The sequence below is a fragment of the Rattus norvegicus genome, chromosome 4, assembly GCF_021556685.1.
Source record: "Rattus norvegicus strain SHRSP/BbbUtx chromosome 4, alternate assembly SHRSP_T2T, whole genome shotgun sequence".
Classification (NCBI taxonomy): domain Eukaryota; kingdom Metazoa; phylum Chordata; class Mammalia; order Rodentia; family Muridae; genus Rattus; species Rattus norvegicus.
In genome coordinates, this window is record NC_141537.1 from 124,375,319 (window position 1) to 124,399,523 (window position 24,205).

A 24,205-nucleotide genomic window follows, 5' to 3' on the forward strand; every position below is an offset into this window, starting at 1 on the left:
GCTTAAATCTCACGACCAGGGCTCCGGATATAGTCCTAGGAGAGAACACTCACCTAGCTCACGCAAGGCACTGGGTTCCATTGCCAGCGCCGTCAGACAACTTCATGACCAGGATTTTCTCAGCCCTAACCCAAGGTAGCATAAGTAGCAAGGATCTGGGACCATTCGAAGATCCCCTTCCTCCACTGAGCTGGGAGGAGAATGGAAACTTGGTCAGGAGTTCCTGGCACTGAGAGAAGGGAGAGCTTAAGGAAGAGAGACAGAGTTTGTTCTGATGTGGGCTTATTAGATGCTTGGCCTTGTGTGTGGTTGGGAGAATGTGCACCAGGCTGTGGGGGAGGCAAAGGGTGGTGGGTGAGGGCTGGAGCAGAGGCCACGCTAGGAAAGGACAGGGTGTGCTAGACAGCCCTGGCCATGGGTAGGGCTGTTTGTATGAGGTGTGGGTGGTGTGTACCCAAGGGGTGCACAAGGCTGATAGGCAGCTGCTCACAGACCCGAGGCCCCTGCTGCAGAGGACAGGGAGGCAGTAGCTGGACTGATAAGGAGGCCCTGCAGGTGGACCTCTGCCTCCAACGTAGTTCTTCATCTGAGAGCAGGAAATAGCTTGTATTTCTTACAGGACTAATGTCTATAGTATGAAAGATCCAAATAAATGCAAAAACGTCATTTTCAAGAGAGGATAAACATTTATGAACAGGGTTAAATGTTTAGACTTAGTTAAAAAGCAATGCACGTTAAGACTACATTTTGCTCCACAGTGGAGAAATACGAAGATAAGAGTTCTACAGAGCCTCTGACTAGTCCTTCTCCGTCAGGCCTCCAAGCCACTGCTGCCTGGGGCGTGACTCCTGCTTTCCCCAGAGGCGACTGCTTCTGCCTCTTCAGCTTCTCTTTCCTAGGGAAACTGGGGACTGAGCCCAGGGCCCCCTTCCAAAAAGAAGGGATTTGTCTTGAGGCCTAGAACCTAGAATCCCACAACCTTAAGATCTTAATTCGTTGAGGTCCTACTTAATTAAATCAGATCTCTTGGTGTTTAGCAGCCAGGGGCTTCAGTCTATCACACAAACACAGCTCCTCTCTTTCCCGCCTTTCTCAACACATCCTGGCTACTCCGCCTTTTCAGGTGTTACGGTTTCTATGTCTGAAGGAGATGTGGGGTCTCCATCAAATGGCCTTTCCTGTTCTGGAAAGCCCTGGCACCAGCGGGCTGGGTGGTGACTGAGCAACCCCGTCAAAGCGCCCCTACCAGCCAGTGCTACAGAGGTTCTCCAGGCCTCCAAACCAGGAGAAATAACTGAATTGGTGACTCAATTCAGTGTCTACAAAAACTGTTAAACCTTTGCTGCAGGCTAGCACATTCTCAGGTTGGGCCAGAGCACTGGCCTTCAGTCTAGCCCTGCTTTTTCCCCAGTCTCTGAGGATAGGAAGCAGCGGGGAGCTCTGTGGATGCCACGGCTGCTGATTTGGTTAATATTTAAAAAGTCCTACTTTGGGGCTGGGGATTTAGCTCAGTGGTAGAGCGCTTGCCTAGGAAGCGCAAGGCCCTGGGTTCGGTCCCCAGCTCCGAAAAAAAAGAACCAAAAAAAAAAAAAAAAAAGTCCTACTTTGTGTTTGACTTAAAACAATGTAGGTTAGTTATGGGGTAGCACATGCCTTTAATCCCAGCACTCAGGATGCAGAGGGCAGAGACAGAGATCTCTGTGAGTTCAAAGCCAGCCCTAGTCTACAGAGTTCCAGGGTACCCTGGGCAATGTATAGAGACCCTGTCTCAAAATAAAATGAGGCATTTAGGACACTTCTTCTTCCAGGTTGATTCACAAGGCGTGCAAGGTCATTGCCTGAAGGTTCTCTGCAGACATCTGCAGAGCGGTGCCAACACTTTGGCCTCATCTCCTTCTCCCTTCTCTTCCAGCACTGGCCAGTGTTCAGAGATGTTAAAGACCTGCTGACGTTGGTGCCGCCCCTTGTTGGTCTGAAGGGAAACCTGGAAATGACGCTGGCATCTCGACTCTCTACGTCTGTAAGTGACCGACCGTTGGATGTCTCAGTTCCCTTGCAATTTGGGGACAGGATGTTCCCCTCTCAGTGGCTTGCTTGGGGACTAGAGTCTCTGCCCCACAGGCGTTGTTGGGCTTTGGTGTCTCACAGGCTGTTCCTGTCTCTCCTCCCAGCCTTTTGCACTGTTTTTCCATTGCCACCCTGAGCTGCTGAGGGACCAACACAGTGACCCAGTGCCTTCACTGTGACTTTCTGTGTCCCTGTTCCCCAGAGTCTGCATGCTGCCGTCTGGACCCTAGGTCGTACTCCCCACTCCCTGGTACATACACATGAACGCTTCAGTGGGCGGTAGAGCTTCAAGGGAGGATTCTGAGGAGGGAGCAAGGAGGGGCTCTCAGGTGCTCATTAACCACACTGTTCTTTAGACCCCCCAGCCCCTCTCCTTGTGGCTGCTACACTTGGCTCTGTAGCCACCACAGCTGCCTCAGCCAGCTCTTCTCATCCCCTCCAGGCATCCCCAGGGGCTGTGTTGTTATCCTCCTGGTAATACAGAGGGTATTCCCTTTCTCCGGTGGCCATTTGGCATCCTGCACATGAAAAGGATGATAGTGTGTTCAAGGTATATTGTGTTCAAGGGCCTGAGAGAAAAAGCCCCAAAGCTGATGAAGACGGACACCTGCAGAGCGCACTGCTCATTGCAGACCGTCAGCATCTCCAACCATAGTTATAGACATAGACATAGAGCTGTTTCTCCACAAAAGAGGGCAGGCCAGGAACTGAATGGCTTGGTGCTCTTCCACAGAGACCCCCAGAGAACCGCAGAGGACCTGGGTTTGGTTCCTGGGATCCACATAGAAACTCACAACCATCTGTAATTCGGGTTCCAGGGAACCTGACACACACTTCCAGCCTTCACAGGCACCACAGTGCACAGACACAACACAGGCAAAACAGCCGTACACAGAAAACTAAAATAAACACATTTGGGGTGGTGGTGGGTGTGGGGTGGGGTGTCTGGGTCAATTCATAAAAGGTTGGTGAGCTGACTCACCAGTTAAGAGAGCACACTAGTCTTGCAGAAAACCCAGATATAGTTCCAGGAACCCGCACTGGACAGCTCACTTCCTGTAACTAGATCCCGGGAATCTGACCTCCTCTTCTGAACTCCTCAGACAGTTACACTCATATGTGCGTGCGCGCGCACACACACACACACACACACACACACACACACACACACACACACACACACACACACACGGAGGAGGTAGGTCACCATCTAGAAAGGTGTAAACTGTTCTGGTTTGTTTCCCGAGAGAGGCTGGCTATGTCCAGGATTGGCATCTCCACGTCAGCCAGGCTGACACTGCTGCCCTTATCTCTGTGTGCTAGGCCAACACTGGGCAAATCGATGACCGCCAGGAGAGGTACAGAATCATCAGCAGCAACCTCGCTGTGGTTCAGGTGAGTCTTGGAGCATCAATCACCTCAAGGCCTCTCCTTCCCACTCCCCTGTGGATCTGCGGCCCGACCTTCTGGGTGGGAAAAGGGAGACCATGGGAGCCTGGTCCCTGTACTCTGGCCTGGCCTTGGAGAACAGGTGACATGTGGCCACACATCTAAACAGCAGACCTTATCTGTGGTACAGTGAAGAGCATCACAGGGAGCTACCATACCTGCCTGGAGATGCCTTTAGGTCCGTGGTCCCTGAGCTTCCCCGCTGCCTGCTTTCTAAGCCAAATTCTTAGGGGGCCGAGTGTACTAGCGTTTGTCATGCCCTGCGTTTGCTAGTGGGCTTCTTCCCACATGTACGCCAACACCGTGCTTCCCTGAGTCACTGGTGCTCCTCAGGTGGACACACCTTCCCTTTGCTTTCTTCCAATTGACTTCACTTAATTTTCCTGGGACCTGATGGATCATTCCTGCCTGGAAAATCCCCCGTTAGTCCTGCCCCTGCTGCCCCTGTCCCATCTCAGTCTTTGACAGATAACTTCATGTCCTTCTTACACCGTGCCTCCTCCTGCCAGCCCTTCCGTGGGCTCAGTTCTATTTAGGCCCTTTTCACAGTGAACTAAAGCCATGGTACCCAAGGCAGAAACAGATGAGGGCAAGATAGGCTCAGGCAGAAGGAAGCTTGGGTACACAGCTGTCCCTTCAGGACTGTAGTCTGTGATCGAGTGAGCTTCTCTGAGTACAGGCGGACTCTGGTGACCCAAGGGGTGTGGACTGAGTTCAGACTCTATATGCCCTGTCACCTGGGCAGCCCTGGCTCTGCTGTGCATCCATGTCCCCAAACAGCACGTTAGAATGGCCTAATAATCTTCTCCTCACACTTGGTTCTTCAGAAGGCGCCTGGTCCACTGTGGGGAAGGCTGCCTGTGGCACCCTTTTATCTTAGTCAGGTTTCTGTTGCTGTGACAAACACCATGACCAAAAGTAACTTGAGGAGAAAAGATTTATTTCATCTTAGAGTTTATAGCCCGTCACTGAGGGAAAGTCAGGACAGGAACTCAAGGCAGGAAGCTAGAGGAAGGAACTGAAGTGGAGATCATGGGAGAGTGCTACTTACTGGCTTGCCCAGCCTGATTTCTTATCCAGTCCAGGACTGTTTCAGGTGTGATGCAGTGTCCTGGGTGGGGTCTTCCCACATCAACCATTAATAAAGGAACTGCATCAGACTTGGCCACAGGCCAGTCTGACGGAGGCATTTCCTCAGCTGAGGTTGCTGCCGTAGACACGGTTCCACTGCTGTGAAAAGCCACCACAGCCAAAGCAGCTCTTACACGAGAAAACATTTAGTTGGGGCTTGCACCCTCTCTTCTCAGGCACAGTGTGTGTATCACACTCCAGCCCTCTCTCTCTTGGGTAGCTTGGATGTGCTGCCCACCCTAATGTCCAGTCATTTTGGAGGCTTGGTCTATCATCACGGCAGGGGGCATGCTGGCACAGGGGCAGGCATGGTGCTGGAGAAGCCGCTGAGAGCTACATCCTGACCTGCAGGCAGAGGGAGAGAACTGGGCCTGGCGTGGGCTTTTAAAACCTCAAAACTCACCACCCCCAGTGGCACACCTCCCCTAATCCTTGTAATCGCATCAGGGTTACCCTTCCTGGTGACTATGCATTCAAATATATGAGCCTGCCGGGGCCATTCTTTTCAAACATCTACACTTCCTTTTCCCATTTGACTTCAACTTGTGTCAAGTTGACAAAAACAAAACAAAACAAACCACCTCACCAGGGCCCCAGCCCCCAACTCCCTCTGTTTTGCTTCCTGGCTATGAGGGGGAGCTGTCTTGCATCCTCTATGAATCTGCGTACCCAGGCCCAGAGCAATGGGGTCAACTCACCATACAGTGATCCCCCTAACGCTGTGAACCAAAACAAACCTCCTCTGTTTCTAAGTGGATTCTCTCAAAGATCTTGTGACAGCTGATGAGAAGCCAGCAATCATTTGGCCATTCCCCACTGAGGACTGCTCCTTTCCACCTGACCAAGGAGACCTGCCCTCTCCCTCTAAGTCTCACATCTTGTATGAAGACCCTCACTCTGAGCTGCATTTGAATCAGCCCTGCTTCTCCTCCTTCACAGCCCATGCCTGTAAACCTATGTGCCTTGCAACTGCTTGCTATCCCTCACTCTTCGCTCTTAAGTACAGTGTGTGCGCACACACATGCATTCATATGCTTGCACATGTGTGTGCGTGCACATGTGTATGTATGAGCGCATGTGTGCTGTATGTGTGTGTGGGTGTGCTGTGCAGGTATGCATACATGTGCGTGTAAGTTCTCATATGTGTTTGTGTATGCATGTGTGTGTATGTTTGTATGCACCCGTGTGCATGTAGTGTGTGTGTGTGTGTGTGTGTGTGTGTGTGTGTGTGTGTGTGTGTAGCCCTTCTGCCCTTCTGCCCTCTCCCTCTTGGGTACAGTGTGTGTAGCCTTTCAATCCCCCTCCCCTTCTCTGCACACCCGTTTAGCCCTCTCTCTTTTGGATATAGTAAACGTGCCTCCTACCCTCCTCTTGTGGTCCAGGCCTATCTTGGCGTCTCTCGCCCTCAGTGCCTGAGTGAGTCTTGTGAGCCTTGGCTGAGTAGCTGAGAAATTGAAGCAGCACTTGGATTCACAAGAGGACGTCAGGTCAGGGGGTGACAAAGCACCAGCCATACCACTCTTGCCTCTCTAGAAACTTCTGTACCGTGAGCCTCAGGACTTATGAAGCCTGTCTGGGCCTGGCTTAACTTTCACACTTTCAAATTTAGTTTACATATGATTTTGTTTCTTCCTTTTAAAATGGGTTTAACTTTGGTCATAAGTCGTTGAGTTTATTTTATAGCTGGACTCCTAAAAACTTCAACATGTGCTGCCATTTAAATGCAAAACCAATGGTGAAACTTTTAAGTACTTTAAAAAATATTTGACAGTTTGCCACAGGTTCCGTGTACCTTGATCATATCCGCTCTCCTCCCACCCACACCTTCCTGACCTCACCCACACATCCCCTCTCTCTTTCATGTCCTCCCCTTTTTTGTGGCAATCCACTGAGTCCAGTAGGTGCTGCTTGCTGGGATATTGTCTGATCTTGGGCAGGTGACCCCAGCTGCAGTGAGCTCATGAGCATAGTGGCGTGTCATGTCCAGAAGATGGCTTCTCACGGCCCTCGTCTACCCTCCTGCTCTGATGATCTTTCTGCCACCTTCCACCTGAGCCTCGGGGAGGTTGATGTCAGTGTTGGATGGGGCTGAGCATTAAACAGTCATTTATTCTCAGCATGAAAACTCTTTCTACCTTTCAATTGTATGTATATGCTCCTGTGTCTGCATGTACATATGTGTATTATATGCATGTCTGGTACCCATGGAGGCCAGAAGAGGGCATCAGTTCCTCTGGAACTGGAGTTACAGACTGTTGAGAACCCCATGAGGGTTCTGGGAATTGAACCTGGATCCTCTGCAAGAGCACAATTGCTCTTAATCGCCTTTTTTTTTTTAAAATACTTGTTGTTTTCTTTTTTAAAGATTTATTTATTCTATATAAGTACACTGTAGATGTCTTCAGATACATCAGAAGAGGACATCAGATCTCATTATAGATGGTTGAGAGCCACCATGTGGTTGCTGGGAATTGAACTCAGGACCTCTGGAAGAGCAGTCAGTGCTCTTAACCACTGAGCCATCTCTCCAGCCCTCTTAAGTGCTCTTAACCAGCCCCCACACCCACACCCAACCCAGTGTGAAATTATGTAACTTCTCATGGGGCATAGAGACTCCCCAGCAAGACTGAGGGCAGCCACTGAGCAAGGCAGTGGCAGGGCCATCGTGCAGCCTGTGTTAGCCCCTTACTCCCTTTTGCTCTGTCTCAGAAGCTGTGCCCTCGGTTCTTCCACTCTTTATTTGCTAGGCAATACTGGCATGGCTACAATCTTTTACATTAAGGCTTATTGTTGTCTGTCTGTCTGTCTGTCTGTCTGTCTGTTAGAAGTGCTGGGACTGAAACCCAGAGTCTGACATAACTGGATAAGCATTCTGTCACCGAACCATGTGTCCCCAGCTGTTTGTGACCTTCTGACCAGTTTGAGGCTTAGATTTTTTTCCTCTGGGAAAATGAAAACCATCTCAGGTACCAACAGCAGCATGGAAGTTACCTCACCAGAACGGAAACCATCCTTTCGAAACTACGTGTCCCCCCCCCCCCCCACTCCAGGCACATGCCCACAGAGAATTCAGACCTGTACCACGGAGTTCTTTTCCTGTAGCTCGTGTTTCCCCTGTGATGACTTAGACTCCCTGTGCAGCATGGCTAGAGCAGTGTGTGAACGAACAGGCACTCTGGTCTATTATACTGCTACCCCAGCTCTGTTCACACACACAAATGCTTCTCTGGAGAAGATGCTAGTCTCAGACCCACCCCCAACTCCCATTCTAGTCTTTACCCACATCCGTGAACCAGCTCACACATGTCTGCCGGTGAGTTTCTTCTGTTTCCAACTTCTTAGGGTCAGGCATGGCTCGCTGTTTCCTAGATTCTTGTCGCCATTGAGTGCATGGTGATTCATTGACAGAGCAAAGCTCTGTCACTTCATGGTGTCTAGGAAGCAAATTAGAAGGGGGGGGCACTCTCCCAAAGACTTAAGATTTCCCAGGAAACTCCACCCCTTACTGGCCCACACACTTTCCTGTAGCTGAAGACCAGACTTAAAGAATGGGCATTCTGAACTCAAGCTAGCAGCACGAGGCCTGAAGGATACAGAATAGGCTTCCCCACTATTTCCTGTTCATTAACTGTGTGTGATGAGCACTGGGTGCCGAGCCAAATCCTCAGGGCCAGATACCAAGGATGCATGCTTCATATTAGCTTCTACCTGGAGTCTTCTTGAAAACTAGGGAAGTCAATACTATTGCTGTACATAACTTCATGGTGTCTTTACCGTCACACACACCTTGTTTATAATGTGCTACATACAGATACGTTTTTCAGTATTGACGGTTGAACCATGTGCATCCAGGTGGGTGCTCTACCACGCAGCTGTATCTCCTGCTTCCATTTATTTACTTTATATTTTGAGACAAGGGGTCGGTACGTCGCCCAGGATGGCTTTGAACTCACTCTGTAGCCCAGGCAGGCCTTAGTCTGTGACCTTCTTACCTCAGTCTCCAGAGCGGCAGGTAGCACAGGCGTATGTCACCACGCCTGGCTTTGTACTTTTCTTCATGGGTTTTATGCTCTATCTTTAAAAGAAGGCCTTTGCTGGTCAGAGATATTTTTAAACATTTACTTGGTTCTTGCTAGATCTCTGTATAATAGCTGACCTTGATGTCTTGATCCTCTTGCTATGCCTCTAACTGTGGGAACAGGCACACGAAGCCATGCCTGGCTGCAAAAATCTTAAGCATACTATCACATATCCCTTTAGTTCACACCATGGGTTTTAGTGTTTAAGGGTGTCAGGTGGGGTGGGGGCTCCATCTTTCTCCTGGTCCTTCAGTTCTTTTGCTCTGATTATTTAGTATTTACTCACCGAGGTCATTCATATATATATATATATATATATATATATATATATATGTGTGTGTGTGTGTGTGTGTGTGTGTGTGAATATATATGTGAATATATATGTGAATATATATGGATATATGAATATATATGTGAATATATATACATATATACACATACGTACACACACACACACACACACACACACACACCTCCAGGATACACCTTCCTCATCCCTTCCTCACTGGTCTAGATTTACATAGCAGTTTCCTGTGCTCACTTTCTGGGCTCCCCTGGCTCGTGGCTCCATATGGCTCTCTCTGGCAGTGACAGGTTGCTCTTGCCTCTCCAGCTTCACAATATGTTTTGACTCATATTTTTCAGTGTACTTGATATAGACCAGTAATCCCTGCCCCCATCTCCCTCCAGTAAGTTGCCTTGGCTCTGCACCTGTGGTTACTCATCACCATGGCGTTTGGAAAGAGTCATCGGACTCCATGAGAAATCTTGTGGGGACCCTGCTCGTAGTACATTGGTTAACCTGGGCTTTCTGTTGTTGTGCTCACCTTACAAGACCAAACCTGAGTTTGATCCCTACAACTGGCCTAAAAAGCCCAGTGTGGTGCTGTGCACTTGCAGTCCCAGCCCTGGGAGGCAGAGACAGGAAGATGCCTGGGGCTTGCTGGCCAGCCAGTCTTAAGTGAAAACAGCCCCAGGTCCATGTCAAGAAGAAGAAGAAGGAGAAGGGGAAGAAAGGAGGAGGAGGAAGAGGAAGAAGAAGGAGGAGGAGGAGGAAGAGGAGGAGGAAGAGGAGGAGGAAGAGGAGGAGGAGGAAGAGGAAGAAGAAGGAGGAGGAGGAGGAGGAAGAGGAGGAGGAAGAGGAGGAGGAAGAGGAGGAGAAAGAGGAGGAGGAGGAAGAGGAGGAAGAAGAAGAAGAAGAAGAAGAAGAAGAAGTAGTAGTAGTAGTAGTAGTAGTAGTAGTAGTAGTAGTAGTAGTAGTAGTAGTAGTAGTGGGCTGGAGAGATGGCTCAGCAGCTAAGAGCATTGGTTGCTCCTCCAGAGGTTCTGAGTTCAATTCCCAGCAACCACATGGTGGCTCATAACCATCTTTAATAAGATCTAGTGCCCTCTTGTGGCCTGCAGGTGTACATGCAGGCAAAATACTGTATACATATTAAATTAATCTTAGAAAGAAAGAAAGAAAGAAAGAAGGAAAGGAAAGAAAGAAGGAAAGGAAAGAAAGAAAGAAAGAAAGAAAGAAAGAAAGAAAGAAAGAAAGAAAGAAAGAAAGAAAAAGAAGAAAGTGGGAGCCATGAGATGGCTCAGCAGGTAAAGGCACTTACTAGCTGCCAGTTACCTAAATTCAACCCTTGGGATCCTCATGGTGGAAGGAAAGAACCAGCTCCATGTGTTATCCTCTGACCTCTACATATGAACATGTACATGCACTCATGTACACACACACAAACACATACACATTCACACATGCAGTCACATGCTTACACGCACTTACCTGCCCTTCTTGTCCATAGACATTAAAAGGCTCTACCTGTGTTCCTTCATCCTTTGGTAATGGGCACCATGCCGTGTAGACATTTTGGATTAGGGGTCTTGATGCTGGTTCAGACCTGGGCTGTAGGTGGTGAGGGTCTTAGTGGCCTAGAAGATCATGCTCCAGAGACAGAGAAGGAGACTGTGAGCTGGGGACAGGACAGCCAGGGTGTGAGACATGTACATGTGACATTGCAGTGGGTCTGGGGCTACCATGGGAATGAGAGGCCAGTCAGAGGCATGCGTCCCTCCAAGACCCTGCTGTCCTCCTGCAGGTGGCATCTCACATGGGACAGAGGTAGGCAGGGAGGCTCTCCAGGGGGTCACCTTGAAGGGAAGTGCTGAGGAGGACACTGCCAGCAAGGCCAGGGCAAAGGACAGAAGGGTTTCTTGTTTGACCCTTGTGGTGACCAAAAGTCAGAAAGAAGGGCAGGGAGGGTGACAGTGGTCGGGGACCCTTCTCATGGGTCTGGTTTCTGTCTTGACAGGTGCAGGCCACTGTTGTGGGGCTCCTGGCTGCAGTGGCCTCACTGATGCTGGGCACAGTGTCCCACGAGGAGTTCGATTGGGCCAAGGTGGCCTTGCTGTGCACAAGCAGTGTCATCACCGCCTTCCTCGCTGCCTTGGCCCTAGGTGAGCCAGGCCCCATGTACCCCAGACCCCAGACCCCAGGCTCCAGGCCAGCTGCTTCTCTGCTGTTTTGTTAAGCAGAGGAAGAAGTTTGCAATGAGGTTGCTGTGCCACTAGTGTGGAACTCCAGGGGTGTGGTAGTGGGTGGGAAAAGCCTGCTTGGTCCTCAGTCTGCCCTGTGCCCTCCTAGGTGTGTGTGTGCACATGCAGGTCTGTGTGTGTGTTTGTGTGTGTGTGTGTGTGTCTGTGTATGTGTCTGTGTGTGTGTGTGTGTGTGTGTGTGCGTGTGTGTGCAGAGAGCATGTACATGCCCAAGGGAGCTCTGCTGTCCCTTCTCAGCCTTGACAGATTCAGTTTGCCACACCTTGCTGAAGTCAGATACCTGAGCGTGGCAGCTTTCTTCAAATTGGCTCACAATTATAACAAGCCTCCTGCCTCAGCTTCTTGAGTGCTGGGACTAAAAACTGCATAATGGTTTTTAATAAGCATCTCCAAACCAGCAGTGTCTGTTTCGGGGCTCCAGTGGGACCAACCCCAGGCCATTCGCTCAGTTGTGTACATTCAGGTTCACTTGGAGCTGGAGTTTAGAAAGAAGATTCGGGGCTCTGGCTTGGTCACATAGGACACAATGTGGCAGGTGATGGCAGTATCAGGACAGCATCGAGGGTGAATGGAGTCCTTTTTATTTTTAACTCCACTCGTTTTGTGGTACTAGGGACCGAGCACAGGGCCTTGTTGTAATTATTTTTAGAGTCACGAGATTCTTAAGTAGTGTTAAATTCTAAAAGCCAAGATGCACAATGTTTTGACGAACCAAGGGAGCCTGCTGAAATAGGTGAAGTCCCAGCTCGTAATTAATGAGGCTGCAAGACTACAGGGCAGATGAGCCCCTAGAGATGTGCGGCTCTGATCTCCCAGCCAAGCCATGAAACCCATCACCATCTGCATTTCAGGATCATGTGTTTCATTCATGTGATTTGGTGACAGTATAGCTGGGCTCCCAAGATAAGGGACTCCCAGGATATCTCTGATGTCTGAGCAGAGCCTTCCATCCCAATGGTGTCGGGACACACATCCACCTGTCCTCCCTCCCCATCCTCCATTGGTGCTTGAACCTAAGAAATGGCTCACACTAAGGTTGCTCAGACGACTCAGAAGATCCTGGAGGCCAGATCTCTCTGCCCCTCGGGCTTCTTTTGCTTAGAGCATCCTTGGAACAGCTCTCCACGCAGCAGAGGCTGCAAATGCTGTGTCCCTGTAATTCCAGGTGGTTCCAGATGTCAGAGGCCACCCGCCTGCTCAAGTGTGTGTTCAGGGTTTCAGGACCCCCCACAGGTTCCAGCCAGTGACAGAAAAGTAGGGAGGTAGGCAGCCTGTTGAGCATCTGGAGTTTCACTGATAGAACTATTAAGTTTCTGACCACCTGCTTGACCCTTCCTGAGCGGGGAGCCTCTAAGCTGTCTCACCACCAACTACTCCCTGGGCCTCTTCTCCTGCTGCAGGAATTCTAATGATCTGCATAGTGATTGGTGCTCGGAAGTTTGGGGTGAACCCTGATAACATCGCCACACCCATTGCAGCCAGCCTGGGAGACCTCATCACGCTGTCTATCCTGGCCCTGATGAGCAGCTTCTTCTACAGCCACAGAGGTAGAGAAGGCTCTAGGGAGGGGTATGCGCAGATATCACACCACACACACACACACACACACACACACACAAACACGCACATGCACACACGCGCACACACAAACACATGTACACACACATGCACACACACATGCACACAAACACACACATACACACATGTACACACGCACACGAGCACACACACATGTATGTGTGTCTACAGTTGTTGGAAAGGTCTAGCACAGCTCAGTGCCCTGTGGGAAGAAGGGTTTGGAGGTTTGAGAAATGAGCAGCAGATACAGATAAGACAGTATGACTTCCACTGTACCTGGGCCACCTCTGTCCAGTCTGGACTGATTCCTGTAATGTCCTCTTAGGTGGCAGTGAGGAGCCTTGGAATCAGGTAAGATGACCTCATTGTACTTTTAGGCCAGTCTGATTTGCATAGAAGATCATTATTTGCATATTATTTGCAAAGCAAATAAGAGCACCCCTCCCCCCATTGCTGCGGATTCTCAGGAAGATGGTGGGCCTGGCTCCAGGAGACAGGTCTTCAGTGACTGGAGAGTGAATTAGCTCACACATGCCAGGAGCTGTCAGGAAGATGCATGAGTGTGAGGTGAGAGACAGATGGCTCCTGTCTGAAGTTATGGGGAACCTGGACAGGGAGCCTTCCCACGTGTCTTGTAAAGAGACTACTGTGTCCCTGAGTGTTAGTGGTCTGCTTAGAGCCTAAGGAACCTTCCTTCTCTGCTTCCAGTTCTGGGGATGGTACAGAAGTCGGCCATATCTACCATGATGCTCTTTGTCTATAGCTAGCCCGTGGCAGATGAAGGGACCACCATTGTAGTCTGTGGAGAATAAGGAGGTGGTGGTGACACCATGCCAGAGACACCACCCAGAGCAGAGTGGGACACACACCATGTCTAGCCATCTAGCATTGGGGCTGCTCAGGAGGGTAGGAACAACATGCAAGGATGCCTCTAGAGCAAATCAATGTTCTGTGCACATGTGGGAAGTGGGCTCAGAACGAGGCTGGAAAGGAGCAGAAGCAAGGGCCCTGGGTAGGTGGGGCACTGACCTCACAGCTGGATGTGGCTCTGGGAAATGAGTGGCTACCAGGCCAGCCTGATCCATATCCCACAATAATATAGAATATCTCAGCCAGGAGAAAGCTTCCTCCTGATTCCACCCCTGCAGTCATGTGCCCTGGTAACTGCCTCTTCATTTTTCTGGGTTTCAGACCTCTAAGCAGGAGAACTGTCATGTACCGGCTACCTGCTCATACCCTGTCCTAGTGCTGTTTATTGTAACACTGGGTAAGGGAGAACCTGATCAAGAGTCTTGACAATTGCTCAGATGTTAGAGAAGTGCAGGGATGGGGCAGGACAGAGAGGGGCTTCCCGGTTGTCTAACTGTTACTCTCTGGCAGATATGGTGGGGCAGCCCCTCTAGATGGCAAGTGCCCTCGGTTCCCAACTTACACCTCACCTATGAAAGGCGTACTCCAACCAACTCCTGTGATGTGCCAGCCCTGGCCATTTAAGCTATGTATGTCTGCTTTCCCTCAGACACGTGGTATCTGACGCCTCTGGTCTGCATTGGCTTCTTGGCTCTCACCCCTCTGTGGATCTTCATTGCCAAGCAGAACCCACCCATCATGAAGATCCTGAAGTATGGGTGGTTTCCCATTATCCTAGCCATGATCATCAGCAGGTGAGCAGCGTGGAGCAAAGGTCCCTCAGTTCTGTGACAGAAATGCTTGTCAGCGAAGGGAGGCTTCTTTTTCCCTCTTGCAGAGGGTTCAGTCTGTGAAGGTTTGGCCATGTAGCCTCAGATAGACCGTGGCCGCAGAAGCGCATCAGAGTGAAGCACCATTCACTTCAGAGGTGCTCAGGATATGGGAAGAGGCCAGGCCAAGATGTGGCCTCCAGGGATTCACATCCCTAGTGACCTCCTCCTTCTAGCTAGCCATACCTCCTGCCTTTCACCACCTCCCAACAGGAGGATTCTTAATCTATCAAGGGAGTAATCCATCCATTAAGTCAGAGCCCCGTTGATTAGTCACAAACCCTCTCAGGAAGTGTCCTGACAGGGCCACGTAGTGCTGATCACCTATTGAGTGTAAACTTGCCAAGCAAGCAGGTGACATGGACCATTACAGGCCAGGCAAGGTGGCACATGTGCCTTCAATCCCAGCACTCTGGAGGCAGAGGCAGGAGGATCTCTGTGAGTCTGAGGCCAAGTCTGCTCTGTATGAATTCAAAGATGTCTAGGGCTACATAGTGGGCCTTTAAAAACAATGGCCATCACAATCCGTCTTTATCAAGTTGGCACAGAGACAAGTCACTTCAAACCATAACATCCCACTGTCATTCCCAAAACTCACCTCTATCTTACAGTGCAAACTGTGTGGGTTAGCAGCAAGCATCCCCGTGATGGTAACAGTCCCTATGCTAGAGTCCCTTCCGAGACTCTAGACTCTAAGTCAAAAGCAAGTTGTATGTTCCCAACACACAGTGGCTCAGAGAAAACAGAGTAGACTCCCAGAGTAAGACTGTAACATGGCAAGCCAGGTGTTAAATCTGTATCCCCCTGTCTAGCATCTGGGACACATGGTTGCATGATGTGAGCTTCAATGGGCTTGCTGTGAAGTCCAGCCCTATGGCCTTTCAATTCCCTGCCCACAGGACCTCTATACTTTGCTGCCTCCATACCCTGGCACCTCGAACATCCTGGAGACCCCCTTTAGCCTAGGCTTGACCCTCCTAGCTTCACACATCACCCCCTCAGGCTACCTGAAGAGATTCCCCACCTTGCCTTACCTTGCCTGGCCTCTGAGGACTTTCTCTGAAATGTGGATGGGAACCTCTATGACTTCCTATGCTTGCATTCTACATGCTTGCAAACCAGTACCGGTTGTTCAGCACCATGGTCTACCACTAGATACAAACTACCACTAGATACAAAGTATCCCTTGGGCTCCGAATCTATACAGCAGCCTTTGAGTGCATGGGTCACCCAATTCAGAGACACTCCCTAGCTATCCCGGCAGGTAGCAAGGGAGTCCAGCCACTGAGGAAGTCTCAGGGGAATGCTGTAACTTCTTTCATGGAGCCTGGGATGGGTGGGTCAGGTCAATTCCTGAGATGCCCTCAGGCATTCCTGTTGTCCTGGGTAACGTGCTTGGCTTCTATTGACTGCCACTGATCTCTTTGACAGCCACAGCCTCTGCAAGTTCTCTAGACTTGAACATTTTCCTCAGGTCCTTCTGACCAGCTTTCTGCTCCCTTTTCTCACTGTAAATCTAACTAAACAGTCAGAATTATTACACCACAGCCTGCGTGCCATGTTGCCGCAACAGTTCCACCAAATAAGGTGTTTATATCCAGCTCCACTATTTCAAGCAAAACCAAAATAAGCAAAATTCCTTTTTACCCCTTCGTACTTTTTATTTTAATTAAATACATTTTATTTTGCGCAAACTCACACCTCAGGCTTCCACATCCAACTCCTCCAGGATTCTCTCCTGTTGCTTTCCAACTTCATAGCCTCCATAGATGGATGGATGGACAGTCGGACGGACAGACAGTGATAGCTATATTTATATATCCTACTGAGTCCATTTACTATCGTCCACATACAGCCTGCTGTAGGGGCTGCCACTGTAGCATAGATAGTCTACCAGTGGCCCTGCCTGGAAGAAAACAGATTTTCTGTTTCCCAGAACCAGTGCCTTTGTTTTCTCAACTAGGAGTGGGCCTTGTGAGTCACTCCTATTCATACTGGAATATTGTTACGAATTTGGGGGGGGGGGCAGGGATATATCATGAATGGCTCCTAGCTCAGTTCCCTGTGTCTGGAGCCCAACAAGAGCTAGGCCTTCACTGTCTGAGTTTCTTTCACCACTCTGATCTCTCACTAACTCCACCTAGAACATTCTAAGCTTCTATGGCCCAGATCTCCAGATTTCTCCAACTTTCTCCCACACCAATTCCAAAGAGCTCAGAGCCGGATATGGTCAGGTTTAGTCACATGGGAGACTGGGTGTCTCTGATGCTAGTTTTCCTTCTGGTTGCTGTCATTGACAAAACCACCTGACAGAAACAACCTGAGGAGAACTGCTTTGCTCATGGTTTTAGAAGTTCAGCATGGTTGGTTGGCCCTGTGCTGCTAGGCAGAATGTGGAGATTAGACTGTGTGTGTGGAAAGCTGTCTGTATCATGATGTCCACAAGGCCTAGAGAAGGAACAGCACAGAAGGGAAAGGCCAGGGCAGGGTGTGGCCCCAGGGACTCATCCCCATTGGCACAGCCAGAGGTGTACCCCAGCAATCTACAGGTGTCTCTTAATCCAGCCAAGTTGTTCAACCTCCTCCCACCCAAGATCCCTGGAACATGCAAAGTGAGGGGGACATTTGCTGGCACAGCCTTGCCACAGCGCCTGTGTTCTGGTGTGAGTGACTGCACACATTGTACACTCTGAAACTGTTACCTAGGCCTTATTCACTCCTCTGAGGCCAAGTGCAGAAGTATTGGCAGCCAGGAGGGCTGAAGCTGGACAGAGCAAGAGAGAACTGACCGTCATTAGACGTCTTAGGGTTACCATTTGTCTCAGTTAGGTTTTCCATTGCTTTGAAGAGACACCATGGCCAAGGCAATGCTTACAAAGAACATTTAATTGGGGCTGGCTTACAGGTTCAGAGGCTCAGTCCATTATCATCAAGGTGGGAGCATGGCAGCATCCAGGCAGGCATGGTGCAGGAGGAGCTGAGTTCTACATCTAGATTGGAAGGCAGCCAGAAGACTGGTTCTTCTGCACTGGGTGGAGCTTGAGTATAGGACCACTAAGCCCACCACCATGGTGACTCACTTCCTCCAACAAGGCCACACCTCCTAACAGTGTCCCTTTCCATGGGCTGAGCATATTCAAGCCACCACACTATTGCTATGATAAAACACCATGACCAAGAACAACTTGGGGAAGAAAGGGATTACATCAGCTTACAACTTAAGAGTCTGTCACTAAGGAAAGTCAAGCCAGGAGCTCAAAATAGGACTCTGAAGGCAAAAAGTGAAGCAGGGGCCACGGAGGAGTGCTGTTTCCTGGCTTGGTCCCCATGGCTTGCTCAGGTTGCTTCCTTATATACCCCAAGATCACCTGTCCCACTCACAGTGGGCTGGCCTTCCTGCATCCGTCATCAATTACAAAAATACGTCACAGACTTGCCTTCAGGCCACTCAGATGGACTTAATTAAGGTTCCTTCTTCCCAGATATGTGTAGGTTTGTGTCAGGTTGTCAAAAGCCACCCAGTACAGTAGGCTTCAGGGTCCCTCATCCTGGCTCCAGGGAAACAGTTCTCACACTAGTCACTGTTCCAGCACAGCTGCTGGTGAAGCCTGGAGGGCCGTAGGGTTGGTCCCACCATGTTCTCTGGTAGAAACTGCAGTCCATTCTGTGGTTGCAGCAGACATTCTGTGTGGGGGAAGGGACAGTATTTTCCAAGCCCAGGAAGGTGGTCAGTGGGCACTTGGCCTGGCCACTCTAACGTCAGCTCCATTCTCTCCCCAGTTTCGGAGGCCTCATCCTGAGCAAAACCATTTCGAAACATCAGTTTAAAGGCATGGCTGTCCTGACTCCAGTTATATGTGGTAAGTGGTGGGTGGGGCTCCTCTTGGGGACCCTGGGCTGAGTGGGGACTGAACACCAGTGTACAGCCTCAGACTGTGAGGTGGTTGGGCAAACCGAGCTTGCACAGCCTACAGGGTCTATTAGGCTTGAAAGGACCTGAAGGGAGCCCCCAGCAGACGGGGACTGAAGCACACACTGTGCTTTTGATAGGGTCTCACTTTGTTTATCAGGGCACCCTGGACTCTCTGTATTGCAGATTGACCTTGAACCCATGTGATGGATGATCTTTCTACAGACCAGGTTTTCTTAGCTTGTTGTAGAGTCAGTGATGACATTAAAACTTAGACATTGACACATGAGACTCTAGATTTCTGTTGTCACCTTAAAAATAAAGCCCATGACATTAGTGGATTTACTCTCTGGGCCTGGTGACTGCCAGCAAGACCTGTGTGGCGCTCAGCCCCACACGCCCCCACTGTCCTGCATGGACTGACTCCCTTCCACTGCCGTACTGTCATTGGTCTGCAGGCTTTGGGGTGCTGACACCCTGACTCCCCTCCTAAGTGCTCAGAGATATCAGCAAAATGGGACTGGGGCTAGCTGGAGGCCATTCCTAGCCTAAAGGCAGTACTGCCTTCCCTGTCCTTCCTGCCGTGGTGACTGTGGGAAGCTGGATTCTGGTTACCTGGATGCTGAGGGTTAAGAGAGGTTGGGAATTGGAGTAAAGAGCTGAATCTATAAACATAACTGATTTTTTCCCTTCTTTTTAAAGTTGTATATAGTCAAGAGATATAAATGTCCAGCCATTCTCTGCCTGCAGGTCAATGTCTTTCTCCCTGGGGCCAACCATGTGACTGATCTCAGACCCTTGGTGTCTCTGGCCTAACTAGGGAAAGTTGTTGCTAGGCTGTGGACTCCTCTGCCAGCTCCCAAGAGAAGGCTGTGGCCAGCTAGACCACCCGCCCTGCAGGGGTCACATCCTTACCAGCATGTCTCAGAATTCCAGGATGTGAATGAACTCTTGGTCTTCTGGGCTCTTGGGTCCTAGTAGTGTCCTATACACCGTTCTTCATCCTCTGGAGTCTCCTTGAAGACACCCTTCACTGAGCGCACTGTAAATATGAGTGGCAAAGAAATAGGAGATAAGAAATGCCAAACCGATCAAGGACACCATCCTAAAGAAAGCAGTATCCAGGAAGAGCTGGAAGCCAGAGGTTGAGCTTGCCATGCCCTCTCCCCTCACAGGTGTCGGTGGCAACCTGGTGGCCATTCAGACCAGCCGCATCTCCACCTTTCTGCATATGTGGAGCACACCTGGGGTCCTCCCTGTCCAGATGAAGAGATTCTGGCCTAACCCTTGCTTCACTTTCTGCTCCTCAGGTTGGTATGCTGTCTGAGGAGGCCACATGACCTTCTTTACCCCCACCCCCTTGTCCCGATGTTTGCAAGGGGTCTCACTATGTCACCCAGGTTAGCCTTGATCCCCTGGACTCAGGTGACAATGCTCTCTACCTCGAAAGTAGTGGTGACCACGTGTGCATGCCTCCATGTTTTCTAATGCCAGACACAAACTGGAAAATGGTCTCTGTTACTTGTGCATCAGGCATTTTGCTTACTTCTTACTGATCACACGTGGTTTTTCTTCAATTTTTCTTGAGTGCTTAGGCCAGCTGCCCCACTTGGCATGTGCTCCTAAAAGCTGCACATCCGAGGTATTCACCCCTCCACAGCGTCCCTTGTCGGCTTTCTTTACATGCCCTTAAAGAGGAAAGGTTGAGACTGAGGAGATGGCTGGGTCAGGAGAACACAAGTCCAATCCCTAGAACCTGCATTACAAATCAAAACAACAGCAAAGAACAGGCATAGTCCACTTGTGTCCCCAGTACTGGGAAGTGACCCTGAGTGAATTCCTGGGGCTTATTGGCCAGCAAGCCTTACCCCATGGGTGAGCTTCAGGCCAATCGATAAGAGACACTGTCTAAAAATAAACAGCTCCACACACACACACACACACACACACACACACACACACACACACACACACACACACGAGATGGCTGGGGATGTAACCCAGTTGACTGTGATCAAGTCCCAGCACGATGTTAAAATGGACATGGTGGTGCACACTTGAAATCCCAATACTCAAGAGGTGGGGGACAGGAGAATTGGAAATCACCAACCAAACACACCCGCCTTAGTTCATTGGCTGCTTTAGTCCATTTTGTTGTTGGAGTTTCTGAGTTTGAAATGTGTGATCTCCTGCCTTTTCCTGACTGACTCAGGAGGACAGTGATGACTTTTTACTGGGGGGCCACATTGACTTGCTGTAATTTCCAAAACAGTGTTTTGCTGTTGGGTTTAGGTGGGGTGAAGTCACTCTCTAGGGAATCCTTAAACTCAGAGCTCGGAGGTCACTGGTGCCTCAGCTGCACAGACAAGGCTGAGGTAGGAGGAGCTACCAGGGGCCCTAAGAGCATGTCTCGTTCTCTAGTCTCTGGATTTTTGGTGGGATGGTTTTCTTTTTCCAAGAGGAAAAAAATCTAAACTTAAAACTGGTCAGAAGGTTACAAACAGCTGGGGACATGGTTCAGTGACAGAATGCTTATCCAGTTCATGTCAGACTCTGGGTTTCAGACTCAGCACTTCTAACAGACAGGCAGGCAGACAGGCAGACAGGCAGACAGGCAGACAGGCAGACAGACAGAGAACAATAAGCTTTAATGTAAAAGAGAATGTAGCCATGCCAGTATTGCCTAGCAAATAAAGAGTAGGAAGAACCGAGGGCACAGCTTCTGAGACAGAGCAAAAGGGAGTAAGGGGCTAGCACAGGCTGCACGATGGCCCTGCCACTGCCTTGCTCAGTGGCTGCCCTCAGTCTTGCTGGGGAGTCCCTATGTCCCATGAGAAGTTACATAATTTCACACTGGGGTGAGGGTGGGGGTGGGGGCTGGTTAAGAGCACTTAAGAGGGCTGGAGCGATGGCTCAGTGGTTAAGAGCACTGACTGCTCTTCCAGAGGTCCTGAGTTCAATTCCCAGCAACCACACGGTGGCTTTCAACCATCTCTAATGAGATCTGGTGCCCTCTTCTTGTGTGTCTGAAGACAGCAACAGTGTACTTATATATAATATAGGTAGGTAGGTTTTGTGACCCTCTTCGTTCCATTCCTTCTAGAAATCAATTCTGTATCAGCACGAGTCCTGCTCTTTCTGGTGGTCCCAGGACACCTGATTTTCTTCTACCTCATCTGCCTGGTGGAAGGCCAGTCAGTGACAAGCAGCAAGATCTTCGTGTTACTGTACCTGATGGCGGGCATGATGCAGGTGAGGGGGACAGTGGCAGAGACACACAGCCTTCAGGGCTTCTCAGGCAATATCAGTGGCCCTGTGAGAGGTACTGAGTACAGTTCCCATCATACCAAGATTCAGCCAACTTGCTCAAGCCCAGTAGCATGGACTAGACAGAGGCCACCATGCTGCGTGCCACACACCTTGCACCACATCTCCACTGCGCACCGTGCCCTGCATGTTGCACAGTTGCACCTCACACTGAACACTCACTGTGCACTGCACTCCGCATGCCACACAGAATGCAGGAGGAGCAACTGTGGATGCATTGTCTTCTGCAGAGGATGCTGAGCCGGCTGTCCAGCCATCACAGAAGCCCCTGCTTTGCATGGTGGTTAAGAACATGTGTAGGCAGGAGGGCATGTGGTCACTGCTGTGGTGCCAGCTGGCTAATGTCCCTGGTGGCCTAGAGTGTCAGCAGAGAGGCCAAGAGACACTATGGCAGTTTCAGGAAAGTTCACTGAAGAGGTTCCTTGTCTTTACGCTCAGCCAAGTCCAAGTTTACAGGGACCCACTGTAGGGACTGTGGAACCTGAGTAGGGCCGTGTGGATTGCTTCTTGGAAGCTTCCTGAGGGGCTCACCAAACCTCCCAAGGGGGAGAGGTTCATGTGGGGAGGGTCCTGGCTGGTGAGTGGCATCAGGTCCCTGTAGCATTTCAGAGGCCAGGGCAAGACCCAGCTGCTAGGAAGGGCATATGATAGTTGAGTCCAGAGCCTTCTTTAGACCGCAACCAACCCTATTCTGTGTTGCTGAGTAAAGAAGTTGATTTGCTCACACTTAAAAGTTGTGTATGTGTGGGTTCTAACCAGCATGTGACAGACATTAGAAAGTGGATAGGGAGCCAGCAGTGGGTGTGCATGAGAAAGCCAGTCAGCAACAATGGCCCAGGCTTGTTCCTTAACGACCTGTTTTGAGAACCCAGGGGACTTGGTCCAGTCCCTCAAGAAGTATCCATTTATTCACAACCTTCCCATTTCTCACTAGTCCTCAGCTCAGAAAGGTTCCCCCACCTCAATGCCGCAGTGGGAACCAAGCTTCTGGCACATGACCAAGACACTGCAGGCTCCAAGCAAAGCTGGGGAAAGGGAGCATGCTGGGGTTGATCCGTCCACCTTGGCAGTGTCCTTAGAAACCAGCTGGTATTCTTGGTTGTCCTTGGGCCTCTGATTTGTGTTTCCATCCCTTTGCTCTTCCGGCAGGTGGTAATCCTGCTGTACCTAGCGGAAGTGATGGTTCGACTGACCTGGCACCAAGCCCTGGATCCTGACAACCACTGTATCCCCTACCTCACGGGCCTAGGGGACCTGCTGGGCACTAGCCTGCTGGCACTGTGCTTCCTCCTGGACTGGTTACTGAGGGGCAGAGCTAATCTTGCGGAGCTGGTCTCAGAGCTGGTTTCTGTGCCTCCCTGACTGAGCCTACCACCCGCAGGTCTCCATGAAACTTTCCCTCACACCCACAGTGTCTGGCAGGCCATTCCCCTGCTGGGGCCTCGAGCTGCTAAACATCTGCTTGCACGGTGGCCTTACCAGTCTGCCAGGGAGACAAGCAGACACCTTGATTCTGAAGTTGGTAGCCAAGCCTCAGGTAGAGCCCTGACATCAGGAGCTCTGCTTGCAAGTGTGTGAGTCTGTGTGTGCCTGGACAGTGTGTGTGTGTGTGTGTGTGTGTGTGTGTGTGTGTGTGTGTGTGTGTGTGTGTGTGTGTAGGGCAGGCTGTTCTAACCTGAAGATGCTGAGGAAGGAGCCTGTTGGTGATCCATTGGGTGGATCAGGATGGACCTCCTCTGCGTTCCCAGGGCTCAGGACTACCCATGCCCTGACTTTGCTGCCATCACTGGGCTCAACTCTCTGGGTTCATGTTACTAGTGCTCTGGGCCCAGTGACCATGCACCTTCACCCCAGGCAGGCCCTGTGTACCCCTCATCTATACTCCAGCATTTAATCTCGTGGCTGCTTTCTTTTTATTTCCCACTTCCTCTGTTTCATAGCAGAACCTTCTGTTTAGGTTCTGGTGATCAAGAAATATGTAATAAAACATAGCTGATATTGCACTTGGTGTCCTGCCTCCTTCTGGTAGTCGGGGGTGGGAGAATAAGGCTCAGTCTCCAAGCTGTAGATGACTTTTCTACAGTGCAGCATTTCTCATGCCACCTGCCAACTACTTAAGGGAAGAAGATGGGCTGACCCAAACACTGTGCCTGTCCATTTCCAGCCAGACTCCCATTTGCCAGGCCCAGGTAGGAGCTCAGGGCCTGGGGAATAGGTTGATGTCCCACCAGGTCTTCCTCCTCATAGGCATAGAGCCAGGTGGGGTGGAGAATGAGTTCGGGGGATTGGGTACTCTACAGCACAAGTGTGGACCAGGCCCCAGGTACCTGGGCAGAGCCCTCCTCTCTGTTTTGAGTCAATGTCAGAGGTGTTGAGCATTG

At 50.3% G+C, this 24,205-nt stretch overlaps 1 protein-coding gene across 5 annotated transcripts in view; it reads left to right on the top strand.

Annotated features, from left to right (window-relative positions):
• Positions 1 to 23,827, top strand: part of Slc41a3 (solute carrier family 41, member 3) — a 45,219-nt gene extending 21,392 nt beyond the window's left edge. For all 5 annotated transcript variants that reach the window (NM_001443740.1, NM_001443738.1, NM_001443739.1 and 2 more), the window contains 9 exon segments: positions 1,913 to 2,020; positions 3,391 to 3,462; positions 11,027 to 11,171; positions 12,671 to 12,817; positions 14,368 to 14,512; positions 18,368 to 18,447; positions 19,673 to 19,807; positions 21,601 to 21,749; positions 22,974 to 23,827. In NM_001443740.1, the coding sequence (NP_001430669.1) occupies positions 1,913 to 2,020; positions 3,391 to 3,462; positions 11,027 to 11,171; positions 12,671 to 12,817; positions 14,368 to 14,512; positions 18,368 to 18,447; positions 19,673 to 19,807; positions 21,601 to 21,749; positions 22,974 to 23,186 (1,194 nt within the window). In that variant the 3' untranslated portion in view covers positions 23,187 to 23,827.
• Positions 23,828 to 24,205: the final 378 nt, after the last annotated feature.